At 34.7% G+C, this 14,337-nt stretch overlaps 1 protein-coding gene across 5 annotated transcripts in view; it reads left to right on the top strand.

The window, feature by feature from the left end:
- Window positions 1-14,337, top strand: part of RABGAP1L (RAB GTPase activating protein 1 like) — a 665,899-nt gene that overhangs the window by 66,653 nt on the left and 584,909 nt on the right. For all 5 annotated transcript variants that reach the window (XM_074308401.1, XM_074308399.1, XM_074308403.1 and 2 more), the window contains exons 2-3: window positions 2,202-2,382; window positions 4,478-4,667. In XM_074308401.1, the coding sequence (XP_074164502.1) occupies window positions 2,245-2,382; window positions 4,478-4,667 (328 nt within the window). In that variant the 5' untranslated portion in view covers window positions 2,202-2,244. The remainder of the gene's footprint in view (window positions 1-2,201; window positions 2,383-4,477; window positions 4,668-14,337) is intronic.

The following is a 14,337-nucleotide window of genomic DNA, read 5'->3' on the forward strand; positions in this document are numbered from 1 at the left end:
GCAGGTAGACCAATACATGTTAAATATGTTGAAGTATAAGTTAAATACAATATATGTTTACATGTCCATACAGTTATTTTCCTGCACAAGAAGAATTGGACTTTGAAATAATATACAATTAATCTGTGAAGGAAATAACAAATGCAGGCGGAGAAAAATAGAGGGATTGGGAATTCTATGTAGTGGTTCATAGTCATGTCCCAGAGTTCTTTCGCTGGATGTAGCGGGTTCAGTTCATTACTGCTCTATTGGAACTTATTTGGTTCATCTCATTGTTGAAAATGGCCACATCCATCAGAACTGATCATTATATAGTATTGTTGTTGAAATATACAACGATCTCCTGGTCCTGCTCATTTCACTCAGCATCAGTTCATGTAAGTCTCTCCAGGCCTCTCTGTATTCATCCTGCTGGTCATTTCTTATAGAACAATAATATTCCATAACCTTCATATACCACAGTTTATTCCGCCATTCTCCAATTGATGGGCATCCGCTCAATTTCCAATTTCTGGCCACTACAAAAAGGGCTGCCACAAACATTCTTGCACATACAGGTCCCTTTACCTTCTTTAGTATTTCTTTGGGATATAAGCCCAGTAGCAATACTGCTGGATCAAAGGGTATGCACAGTTTGATAAATTTTTGAGTATAGTTCCAAATTGCTCTCCAGAATGGCTGGACATCATAAGTCTTTTGATCAATAGCTTTAGAATTTTATTTTGACCCAGCCACTATCCCCAGCTCTGATCAGCTATAGCAATTCCTCTCATCTATGTACCTTCTAACTCCATACTTGTAATGGAGTCTCTCTCTCTCTCTTTTCTTTCCTATGATCCTTCCTTCTGTCCCTTCTTTTCTTTTCATCTTCCTTCCTTTCCTCCCTTTATATTATGGTTTAATGACTTTGTCAATGAATAAAATAAGACTGTCAGGCATCACATAATCTTGATGATGCCATTCTGGCCCTTTGTAGCAATTGTTGTTTTTTCGGAGAATCATGAGTTATTCCTTTAATAATACATTCTAGAATTTTATTAAAAAATTTGTCAGATTTATGGTCTGTAGTTTTCAGACTCCATGATTTTGGCTTCTTTTTAGCCCCTCATGTGGTTTCTATTATTTTCCACAGATTATTGGTAATGGCTAAGCAGATCGATCTGCCAATTGGAGGAACCCTAGAAACCTCCTTTAGAATGTGGCATTTGAGTTGATTCTTGATGGAAAGAGCCAGGGAAACTAAGAGGCGGAGATAGATATTCAATGCAAAGATAGGGAGATAGGAGGTGGAGTATTTTGTTTAAGGAACTGATAAGCAGGCCAGTATTACTGTATGACTGAGTGCCCTCATGCCACTTATATTCTTCTGGGGGAAGGAGGCAAGGAAGGAAGAAGGGGGAGGGAGGTACAGTGCTATACAGATAAGGTATACAAAAAATAATAAGAATAAATGATTGTTATCATTCTATCCTTGTCTTCTTCACTAGCCCTCAGTAGAAGGGTGGCAGACTCAATTGTAGTATGCAATTTGAGCTTTCCCCTGACAACACACTGTAGCTTTTGTAGAAACAAATGCACAATATGACTGACACTTGTTTTCTTATATGATTGTCATTTGAGAGCTTTTTGTTTGTCTAGGTAATTAGTGTAATATCTAGGAAAGACACAAGGCTTGAGGTGGCTGTAACTTTGTCTTAAATTAAAAAAAAATACTTTATTGACCTAGAAATATCACTTTGTGGCCTAACAAACACTAGAGGAGGAATGTTATCTGAAACATCCAGATTGAGTTAATGAAATTCTTTCAGGGACTTTTTTTTTTTTTTTTTTTTTTTTTTTGCTTGCTTCTGACCTGCTTTTCTTTTTTTATCTATTATTTTAAAAAGGAGGACCACTTTCTACTGGAAGATTAGTGATATTAAAATAATTTGCACAGTTTATTTAATTTACATTTGGGTGGGGTTTGTGTTGTTTTTCAGGAAACAAAATGATTCTGGCAGTCTGGAGTCTCAGGGTGAAAAGGATACATTTCCTTTGTACTTAACTCAATTTGAACAAGCCGTCTGGGTAACTTTGAGTTAATTATCTAGTTAGCAGGATTCCTGTTTATAGGAATTTTTTTTTTTTTAAACTGAAGGTTATTTCAACACTTTAAAAATGTTTTAATTGGTTGTATTTTTTTTTTTTTTTCCTCTTTGTAGTTTTGGCAAGGTGAATGTGGCAAGAGAAGTTTGCAGTCCTGAAATGGAGGTCAGAGCTTCCTTACCGAAGGTTAGTGGGTCACCTGATTCTGTGACCACACTCAATAGTGAAGAATTTGTTTTGGTACCCCAGCAAGCAGGTGATAGCTCTACAAAGGATGATGAAAGACCTCAACTAAAGGTATATATTTTTTCCTCAAATGATTTCCATTTATTTGTTGTATGTTTTAGCATTTGAATGGGTTCTAAATAATTATGTAAAATCAAATTTCTACTGCTCTCCCCTTAACTGTTGATTATTCAGAAGATTCCAGTTAATATTTATTTACCCTGAAGCTGATTTGGGGAAGTAGTTGGGGAAGTAGTTGATACTTTTTCTTGGTTTTTAAGGGGGTTATTGAATTTCTGATGTTTTAGTTCATTTAGCTGTCTTTCTGTGTCTTTCCCTTAATACACAAGATAGCTGAGCAAGTAATCAAGTATAATACATGTTTTACTTTTGTTTTTAGTGGAATTTTTACATTGTACATGAAGAAAACCTTTTGTTATATTACTCCTGTTACAGTTACTGTGACTTAGATGTACATATTTGGCAGTATTTTGACATTTGAGAATATTAATGTATCGATGATTGTAAATTTTTAATGACAAAAAGTAACACAGTAGTAACAGTTTAAGTATTTAGATATTGAGAACAGTGTGACAATGCAACCACATTTTGTTTTATATATAAATGCTTGTTGACTGACTGATGTCCAGAAACAGACTTGAATGCCATGAGTATATTTAAAAATGTAGGAATAAAAAGTTTCAGTGGTTTTAATGATCATATTTTCAATTCCTTCTTGAGTTGTGTTGTTTTGTTTTGGATGATGGAATTGTGAAAACTTTAGGAGCAAGTAAGAAATTTAGAATAGGAATAGAAATAGAATAGAATGGCCTTTGAATGAAAAGTAGGTGAAAGTTACAAAATATTGACTTTATACTTTCAAAGGTATAACACATTAATTTAATGAAAATTATACTGATTTAAAAACATTTTGGTAGTAAATTTGATGTACCTTCTCCTAATTTTAATTGTAGAGGTATATACTCTGTCATTATTTCTCTGAAAATATGCCTGACTAAAACAATGTGATGGAATGAGGTACAGCAAAGTTACGTGGACTAAATGATCTTACAATGTCATTTTCATAAAGGAATTTGGTTATTCCCATATTATCAGTATTATTGAAAGGCATTGTGGCATAATGAACTGCTCCTAGAATTAGGATAAATTCCTACCTATTCTAGATAATTTAGTTTTTTGGTATACAGGGCAACTCTTTAAAGCTGTAAATCACAGGCAATTTATCTCTCTATCTTGGAGGATCTGTAAATTGGGAGAGGGAGTTCCTGCATCGAAATCACAGATCTAAAATAACAACAAAATGTTATTACAAAAAAACGAAATTGGTTAGGTTATGTATAAGATAGGTCTTTGCTCAGTACATATTGTATACTGTAAATCTTAACTGCATAATTAGTTGTTTTTTTCATAACATATATGTTTTAAAATGACCTCAGACAAGCAATTTAAGAAATCAAATAGGACATCAAGGGCTTTCCTTATTAAGTTAAACCACTATTAATAAGAGATAAAATCTTTGTAAAGGGTAAGTATTGATTGAAGATAGTTACCAATGACAGTGTTGACTACAACTTCATTGCATTCTTTCTTTCCTTATTTCATGCAAATATTATGGTCTGGTTGTCTTTAAATGTATATATTTGTTTTTTGAATTGCATCACTTTTAAAATGTATTAAAAATTATATCCCCATATTTCATGGTGAAAGCACAATAGAATAAGTATACTTTCATTTATTTAAAAAAAAATGTTCGAGAAGAGATTTATGTTGTTAGGTACAGTTTGTTTTCTTTTTGTAATGTATGATTGCTCCTTTTTTTTTTTTTTTTTTTTTGAGGCTGGGGTTAAGTGACTTGCCCAGGGTCACACAGCTAGGAAGTGTTAAATGTCTGAGACCAGATTTGAACTCTGGTCCTTCTGAATTCAAGGCTGGTGCTCTATCCACTGCGCCACCTAGCTGCCCCTATATGATTGCTTTAATTTGTTTTGTTTCAAGCAATAAAATGTTTGATTTGTGTCTGGCAGATAATAGGCATTAATCGACGTATATATTGCATTTTATATTTATATAATTCTAAGTATGTAGACAAGTTTAAAGTTTATTGCAATTTTATATCTTAAAAAAAAATTTTTTTTTAAACTTGCAGATCGTCTCCAATGGAGATGAACAGTTGGAAAAGGCAATGGAAGAGATTCTGAGGGATTCTGAAAAAGGTCAAAACCATCTTTTTGATTGTGAAAGTTCGACTGAAATTTGTGGTCATTCATTTACTGAAGTTTCAGCCAACCAAGCAAATAGGCCTTCTCTCCAATTAGTGTTGGATCCTTCTAATACAGGTACTTTGCTGCTAATGCATAAGAACAATTGGATAAAGATCAGAAAGAATTTTCAGGAGAAAATTAAGAACTATGCCCAAAGAGTTATCAAACTCTTCATAGTTTCTGATTTCTACTATATTCTAAAGATCTCATAAAAAAGGGAAAAGGACCCACATATGTAAAAATCAGCAGCTGGTACAAGATGTCACTGCTGCCCCTACTTTTTTCTGTTGTCTTTTTAATTAAAATTGTACTAATTGTATATTATTAGAAATTAGGATTTTGTGACATTGTTTTTTTTCCTAAGTTAACATGTTTCAGTGTAAAGTAATATGAAAAAATATGTGCTCAGATTTCATGAAAACTATTTGTTAGCCCCATCTAAATTAAATTGTTTTAGTAATGTATTTTATTTGAGGTAATGGCTTGCTATGAGGTAATAAGGGAGCTATGGATTGTGGTGAATAAACCCCTGACTCTGGAGTCAAGGAGACCTTGGTTCTTTTTTTTTTTTTTTTTTTTTTTTTTTTAAATAATAGCTTTTAATTTTTCTAAATACATGCAAAAATAGTTTTCACATTCACACTTGCAAAAGCTTGCGTTCCCAATTTTTTCCTCTCCCTTCTCTCTCTATCCATTCCCCTAGACAGTAAGCAATCCAATATAGGTTAAACATGTGCAATTCTTCTAAACATATTTTCATATTCGTCATGATGCACAAGAAAAATCAGATCAAAAGGGGAAAAAAAACACGAGGGAGAAAAAAAAACCCAAAGCAAACAAATAACAATAACAACAAGAGGCAAAAATACTACTCTTTGATCTGCATTCAGTCTCCATAGTCTTGTTTCTGGATGTGGATGGTTCTATCACAAGTCTATTGGAATTGGTCCATTAGAATTGGCTTGAATCACTGTATTATTGAAAAGAGCCAAATCCATCACAGGAGATCATCATATAATCTTGCTTTTGTGTACTCATTTCACTTAGCATCAGTTCATGTAAGTTTTTCCAGGCTTTTCGGAAATCAGGAAATCAGGTTGCCCTTAACCTCAATTGCCTCAAGCAAAAACAAACAAACAATAATAATAATGAAATCAGTTTCTTACAGAACAATATAATTCTATTACATTTCATATACCATAGCTTATTCAGCAATTCTCCAACTCATGGACTCCATCAATTTCCAGTTCTTTGCCACTACAAAAAAAAGGGCTGCTACAAGCTTTTTGTGCATATAAATCCTTTTCCCTTTTTAAAGATATCTTTGGGATACAGGCCTAGTAGAGACAGTGCTGGATCAAAGGACATGCACAGTTTTATAGCCCTTTGGGCATAGTTATAAATTGCTCTCCAGAATGACTAGATCATTTCACAACTTTACCAACAAGGTATTGGTGTCCTAGTTTTCTCACAGCCCCTCCAGCATTTATCATTATCTTTTCCTGAAATCTTTGCCAATCTAAGAGGTGTGAAGTGGTGATACCTAAGAGTTGCCTTAATTTGTATTTTTCTAATCAATAGTGATTTAGAGTGTTTTTTCCATATGACTATATATGGCTTTGATTTCTTTACTTAAAAGTTGTCTGCTCCTTTCCCATGGCCATTTATCAATTGGAGAATGTATTCTTATAAATTGGAGTCAATTCTCCATATATTTTAGAAATGAGGCCTTTAACAGAAATAGTGGAATGACATAATATTTGTAAAACACTTAGTACAATGTCTGGCAGAGAGTGGGCACTTGATAAATGATTTTTCTTTTCTTACCTTCTCCCGTTGTCCAAAGAATAGAGACAATTTTTGATATTTTAGGTTTTTATTTATGATTATTGAGCCATATTGTTGTAAATTTGTAATTTGCATTTGTGTTTAATTAACTGTGACTACATGTTTATTCTTTTCAAAGTATTAGAAGACATTTTGGGAAAATCTGCCTTGTATTTTTCAATAATTAAAATCCTCTTTTGAATGATTAATTTTTCATTCATTCCCAACCAATTCAATTAAATGATATTTGAATAATAACTTTTAAATGCCTAGTTCTGTGGGTTTGGTTTTAGCAAATGCAAACAAAAAGAATATGCTGTCTCCCTTTGCATGAAATTCATAGTCTACCTTGGAAGATTAAACTATAACACATGAATGATTATAATAAAATTAGGTGTAAAAGTATGTGGTATTGACCAGGTATAGAATTCCAGAAAGAGGGAAAATCATTGTGGATCATGAAGTAGAAGGTCTGAGTTAGGTCTTGAAGGATAGGCAAGATTTTGAAAATTAGAAGATTTAGATAATTTAGTTAAGTAGAATTGCTTATACTGGAGCATAAGCTTAAAAGGTAGTTAGGGAACTACTTATCTTGAAGCAGTTTTCTCTGTAATTAAAGTGCAAGGTTAATAAAAGGCCAGTGGAGAAATACATAGAAGGTTTAAATAAGATGTAGTATATTTCCATTGATCAGATATATATAAGAATAAGAAATTTTTTGGAAGAAATGTCTAATAGAAAAAGCCTTGCTGTGGCTTGATTTAGTAATAACAGATGGATAGCCTGAATGTTATAGTGGTACATTTAAAAGCTATTAAGACCTAGAAAATGGCTTTTAATGTGTCTCTCTTAATAGATGTGGAGGACTTCTGGAAAAACTTGGGCAAAAATCACAAAGAGTAAAGGGCATAGATGAGTTGCCACTTGTACAGTTAGAATGAATTCCAACACTGATACAAATCTATTGGGGCCATATGGTAGTTCTACTATATTTTGTGAGTTTCCAGTCCTCTGCATCTCCTCTTTCACCTAATAGTAACTTGTGCCACTAGACAGTATCATTTGCAGTAGGGTTGCCCATGGTCCCTGTTACAACTTCATTTATTATCATATATCCTCTAACAAGTGTGGATTCTGTATGCTTCATATAGGAGCATAGGAAAGAAGAGAATAGTAGAATGTAGACGTTACCAGTATTCTTAGCTGACATATTCAGGAGAGATGGCTTAGTTCATTTTGAGATTTTCCAAGATCCTTCTATAATGCTTTGACTTCTGTAATTTGGGTTACAACCTTAGGTTGGTGACTCTTGAAAATGTGCTGCTTCCTTACTTTCTTCCTCTTGGCCTTTCATTGAAATTTTTCAAAGCTGAGACATTCATATTCTGAGTTCAAAGAAATTTGGAGGGGCAGCTAGGTGGCGCAGTGGATAGAGCACCAGCCCTGAATTCAGAAGGACCCAAGTTCAAATGTGATCTCAGACACTTAACACTTCCTGGCTGTGTGATCTGGGCAAGTGACTTAACCCCAGCCTCAGGGGAAAAAAAAAAAAAAAAGAAATTTGGAACCCTGCTGTAGACTAATTCTCTATTCTTGGCAAATTATTCTTTCCTTATTCTTATTCTATTATCCCTCAGTTGTTTTTTAGTAGATTTGAGGGTAGAGACTTCCAGAGATCTTTTGAATAATATTTTGATGTGCCTGTTTGTCTGTCTCTGTATAGGTAGGCTAGCTCAGGAAAGAATGTGAGAAGAATGTTAGTTTGTTTTGTGAATGTGCTTGGTGCTGTGATTCACATGACCTCTGTGTTTTTAAAGGACCATATAGTGATAGGTCAAACAAGAAATTCAGAATAAAAAGGACAAAAATAATAGAAGACTTTGGGATATAGTTTAAACCAAATGGGCATAAATCCAAAGAATTGCCAGGAATCTCAGAGATCATCTTTTCTAGTCCTCAACCACAACACAACCCTAGTTATTACATTTCATTCTGGCCTTGCAGAGTAGGACTATTGGGTAAAAACCACTAGACTAATGATTTCAATTCAATTTAAGGAAATATTTTCTAAAAGTTGGAGCTATCCAAAAAATGGAATGGATTATCTCATAAGACAGGATGGAAAATGAGAGCATATGCTAAGATTTCAGTCTATATCTGTTTTGTTTCATATTTTTCATACATTAATGCATTCATTAACCTTCAATCCATGTCTTGGTGCTAGGTTGGGGGAGGGGAAGAGAAAAAGAGAGAGAGAGGGAGACAGAGATACAAAGAGACAGACACACAAGAGAAACGCACAGAGAGAGAGAGAGAGGGAGAGAGAGAGAAAGGGAAAGAGAATGTATGTGTACATATACATATGTATGTCTTAGGAATTTGGAACAATTGAATCTTTTTGCCTTTTTTTTTTTTTTTTCATTTTTAGAGTTTTATTTTTGCCTTCTCTCTCTTTTTTTAAATGAGCCATTTCAAGAATTATCTCCCCATCCATAACACTTTTCAACAAAGGAAAACAAAGAAGCGATCATATGTATTTGACAATATGTAAATTTTGCTCTACCTTTTTGATGTGGGGATCATAGAAGTATAGATTTAGAGATAGTAGAATCTTTAGGGGACCATTGTGCCAGTTTTTTTTTTTTTTTTTGAAATCTTAGGATTTGAGGCCCAGAGAAGTTGTCAGTTGCCCAAGTCTTTGACATTGTGTAATGTATAATACTCATTGGGCCATATTTTATTAAGTTTTATTTTTTCTTTATCAGTTTATACATTTTCCTGTATTTCCGGGAATTCCTCATATTTATCATTTTTTTGCTATATAAAAATCTGTTTTAAATCAGTGAAAGTGCATTTATTAAACCCTAGTTAATATTCATGGGGTTTTGTAGGTAGCAATGTGGATGGAGTGTCTGAAGTCAGGAATTCTATATTTTCCTGAGTTCAAATCTAGCCTTAAGTTATTTCACCATGTTTGCTCAAGTTTCTTCAATTGTAAAATGAACTGGGGAAGAATAAGACAAACCACTTCATTTTCTTTGCTAAGAAAATCCCAAATGGGTGAGAGAATTAGATATTGAACAACAGAATCCATATATCTCAGTTTACTCAACCATATCCCAATCTACAAGCACTCCCTTTGTCTCCAATTCTTTGCATATTACAAAGAGTATTGCTCTGACAATTTTGGTGGGAATTGCAATACTGAATGGTGATTGCCAGGGCTAGGCTAAGGGGGGGATGTTCTGCTGTTTCCAGGGTTCTTTTACTTACCAAGCTTGCAGTGCCATGTGATCAACAATTGGTGTTGATGATAATGAGTTTGACAAATGGAAACATACAATTACAAAAGTGATCAGTAAAGGATGAATTTGGCAGCTAGGTAGAAGAATGGATAAGGTTTTAGGCCTGTAGTCAAGATGACCTGAGTATAAATCTACCCTCAGATACTTACCAGCCTTATGACTTTGGGTAAATTACTAAATATCCTGCAAATCCGGTTTCCTTAGCTGTAAAATAGGGATAATAATAGCATCTACTTTCTGGGATTGTTGTGGGATAAATGAAATAATATTTGTAAAGTGCTTTGTAAACCTTAAAGTGCTGTGTAAGTAAATTCCAGCTATTATTATTTTTGTTGTTATTACTACATCTTAGACTTAGTAGATAGTCATTGGAGTTTAATGAATTGGGAAGTGACATGGTTAAGTATGAATATCCCTTTAGCAGTTATGTGGAGAATGGATTTTAGTTGGGAGGAAAAACTTAAGACAGGGAGCACAATTAGAAAGCTATTATAATGAGGACCTGGACAGGGATGGTGTCTATATGAATAGAGAAGAAGTAATGGAGATGAGAGATTTTTAGACATAGAAAAGACAATAGATAACAATTGATTAGATATATGGAGTGAGAGGGAGAGTGAGGAATTGAGGATGTGTATAGATGCATGTTGATGCTCAAAATTAGGCAAGTTCCAAAGTGGTTCGGTTTTGGGGGAGAACGGTCACTTAATGAAATCTGCAGTCAAGGGAGCAGTCTAATGGTGTTTGTTTTATGTAAAGCCCTCTGTTCCATTTAGAAAGAAAAAGGAGTCAGTGTAGCACCTTATTCTGAGGCATCAGCCAGAGAAATTAAGGACAGTATGTGGGATGCTGGAGTTTTGCCTCCACAGCTGCTTTGGTTGGGGTAAAGGTATATGATTCTGAGAGACTCTGGCTTGGGATAGCAGTCAGGAGGCCAGCAGTTTGAGGGACAAGTGTTGAGTAATGATGGATGCAATTGGGTGTGTAAGAACCCAGGAAAGGCTTCATATAGAAGTTACTACTTGAGCTGTGAACAGAGGAATTCTGCAAGGGTGAGGAGAGATACATCCAGGCAGGGCTTGATGGGATCACAGAGTGCAGAAGAGGGGATAATGTCCAGTGTGGTTGGAAAGATGGGTTGAGGCCGGATTGTGAAGAGGTTTAGAAGGTAAACAGAGGAGTTTATATTTGATTTTAAAGGTAATAGGGAGACTCTGGAATTGTTTGAGTGGGGAAGTCATATTTAAGGAAAATTTCATAGTAAACATTCAGGGCTCTTTTCTTTCTGATTACAACCAATTTTTCTAGCAGTGTTTCCTGAGCCTATGCACATGCTCTCCATTGCAGTGCTTTAACTTTGTATTGCTATCTCCCACCTATCACCACATCTTATAAGATGTTCTCTGGGACTGTGATGTATGCCCTCATTAGTTCTATTTATGGAAATCTTTCTCTTTCTTTGTGACTTAACTTGGGTGCTACTTCCTCAGCGAAACTTTCCTCAGTTCCTTGAATATGTTCTCCCTTGTCAACATTTTCCAGAACTATGACCTTCAAACTTTTTTTGATCATATACCTTGATCAAGAATTTTTTCCCCCAGGGTAGAGAACTGGAAATTTTTACTAATGGGCTGCCCAGATACTTGTGTGGGTGCTTGTTTCAGAGTTGTAATTCCCCCGAGCTGCTGACATTTGAATCTGGCTCAAAGGGAAGGAAGATTGGGGACTTGCCCATTTGGAGGGAGGGAATGAGAGTATGTGAGGGTAAGTATGGGTTGTGTTAGAAACAGTTCCTTTGATTGGCTATCTTGGCAACATGAGACGCAACCCATCTTATTGGCTTATGGTTGATTTTTTTTTGATTGTTGTTTGGGAATCATGCAATAGCTTCCCATGTGGCCCTTATTTTGTAGACTACTGGCCTAAAGTTCTTTGTCTCAACATCGCTCATGCATCATTATCTCATTTTCTACTTACTTGTGCATATATTGTATTTTCCATTCTTGTATGTTTGCAAACACTTTCATGGCAGGTTCTAGTTTTTCATATTCATATTTCTAGCATTTAGCATAGTGCTTTGCAAGTCATGAATGCTTAATAAATGTGTATTGACTTGCTACTCCTTAACTATAGAACCCATTATATAGTGAGAGTAGAGTAGCCACACCCTTGGACTAATTGTCAAGAATAGTCATGAATATGATGAATTTTTTTAGGCTTGAACATCCATTGGAAACAGTTGAGGTGCTGTAGACTTGAGGATTTTAAATCTAATATGACTGGTCAGTTCACCTACTAGAATAAAAGAAGCTCTTGCTTATCCTTGGTAATGGTTACAAGTGTGCGCATTAGCATTGCCAAGGCTGATAAGCTTGGAGCAGAAGAAGCAAAAGAGAGAGGGAGGGGAAAAAAAAAGTGAAGAGGAAAGAAAGTAAGTGATTGAGAGATGCAGGTCTAAATGACAAGAACAATGAAAAGCTCACTGAACAGGACAAACATGGCCAAATGGGAGGAGAGGGAAAAAGGAACATTTAGAATGCATTAATATACAGGTTAATAAAACTTTTAAAGGTATTGCTGTGTTAAAACCTAGTATAATAAATTCTTTTAGCTATGGATATTCATAGTAATAACTTCAAGTCTTCTCTAAGAGAAATTATGTTTATTTCTCTAAGACAGGAAAGTTTTTCCTACGTTCCCACCAAGATGTGTTTAAAGTTTGTTTTTTGATGGTTAATTAACCTCTCTCCTTTGTTCTTGCTTTCATTTCATAATTCTATTTTATTTCTCTACTTCCTTGCCCTAATAACCATCTCTTTCTCTTCTCCCCAAATTGTTCTGCATAAATGAGATATTCCTATATGTGGGGATATATGGTATTGAGATTTTCTTTGTATCTTCTCTGATGTCTATGCTGCACATGGGAGTTTGATAAATGTCAGTTGAATTATATTTTAACTGTAATATTATAACTGCTTCTACTATCAGACTATCTTGTTTTTCGCTTTCTTTATCTCTCTCTCTACATGCACAGTTCTTCCCATCTCCGTCCCTTCAAAACACATAGACAAAGACACAGACACACACAGAGACATTAAATTCTTTCCTCCCCCCCTCCATACACACACACAGAGAAATACGTATACTTCTGTAGAAAAAGGATGAGAATGAGCAAGAATAAGAATATCTATGAATCAGGTTGTTTGGGAAAACACGCGCATGAGAGTACACACACACACACACACACACACACACACACACACAAATGATAAAAATAGTTTACATGCTGAGAACTCCATCTGGCTTACACAAAATCTTTTTTTATGCTTTTATTCTTTTTTTAGTATATAACTGCCTCTTTATTTCTTATTGTAGATAGATATGGAATACCAATTTTGAAACTGCAATTTATGTAAATTCCATTAGACATTTGAAGTTCAAATTATTTTTTGAAACTTTTGCATAGGAAACACCTTTCTGTTTCAATTTTGATTTACAAGAATAAGATTCTTCTTTGTATTAACTGTCTGCAAATGCTGTTACTATTTGATTAGTATATACTTTTCTCTTAAATTCTCCAAACATTGATTATATACCTACTAAGAGCTAGGCACTGGGGACTCAATGATGAAATGAGATAGTTTGTTCTTAGTGAATCTGTAAGCTCTTTTTATGTGCCAGGCATTAAAATTGTTTGGGAGTACAAACTAATGCAAAAAGAAGGATAGGCCCTGCTGTAAGGAGCTTGACATTCTCTTGGAGGCAGAAAAAACATAAAAGGAGGTTCTATCATGTGGGAAGAAAATGTAAACATGAGAAGGCATGATGCTAGGAGGGGAATGAAGCACGACTAATCTGGACCCATCTGTCAATGGAGGACCTTCGTTGGAACTCAGTGGGAGTTGGGGGGTCAACATGCTGGAAATGTTTTAAGGTGAGAAGATAGCTGAGTTATAGTGGTAAAATCTGGAAGAGTCCAAAGCTGAGGCAAGAGAGAACTGAAGCCAGACCAGTGTCGAAGATTGAAGCTCAGGAATGAAATGTAATGAAAGACATACAGAAAAGTAAATACTTGAAATAGAATTAAAAAATATTACTTACTAAGAATTGATACTGGTACTCTCTGTTTCCACATTCATGAAGATAGCTATTCTGGGTTTAAAAGAGGTCCTGATCCTAAAAAACTGAGATTCATTTAATCTTAGTAATACCAACCCTTGGCATTTTTATGCCTCAGGTAAAGAGGAAGATAACCAGTAATTCAATTCCTACTTTTCAAAGTTAACCAAATCCCTAGAATGACCTCCTTGTTTCCTTGAAGGAAAATTGAGTCAATCCAAGCAAGAAAATGTTACTTCCAACCACACACTCCTTATTCTTAAGGAGCTTAGAGTATAATTAAAGGATATGGGGGCATAAAGCCCATGAAGACAGAATCAATGGTGAAAATTGATCTATGTATATAAATAACTATAAGATAATGAAATAAATGCACATGAGAAATATGAGGGAAAGAAAGTTTTCCATTAAGGAAAAGAAGCCAAGGGTCTATTAAGAATAGTGTCACCTGAGATAGCCCAAGGGGTAGAGAAGGCATTACAGTGATTTGAAAA

The sequence above is a fragment of the Sminthopsis crassicaudata genome, chromosome 4 (genome assembly GCF_048593235.1).
Source record: "Sminthopsis crassicaudata isolate SCR6 chromosome 4, ASM4859323v1, whole genome shotgun sequence".
Classification (NCBI taxonomy): Eukaryota; Metazoa; Chordata; class Mammalia; order Dasyuromorphia; family Dasyuridae; genus Sminthopsis; species Sminthopsis crassicaudata.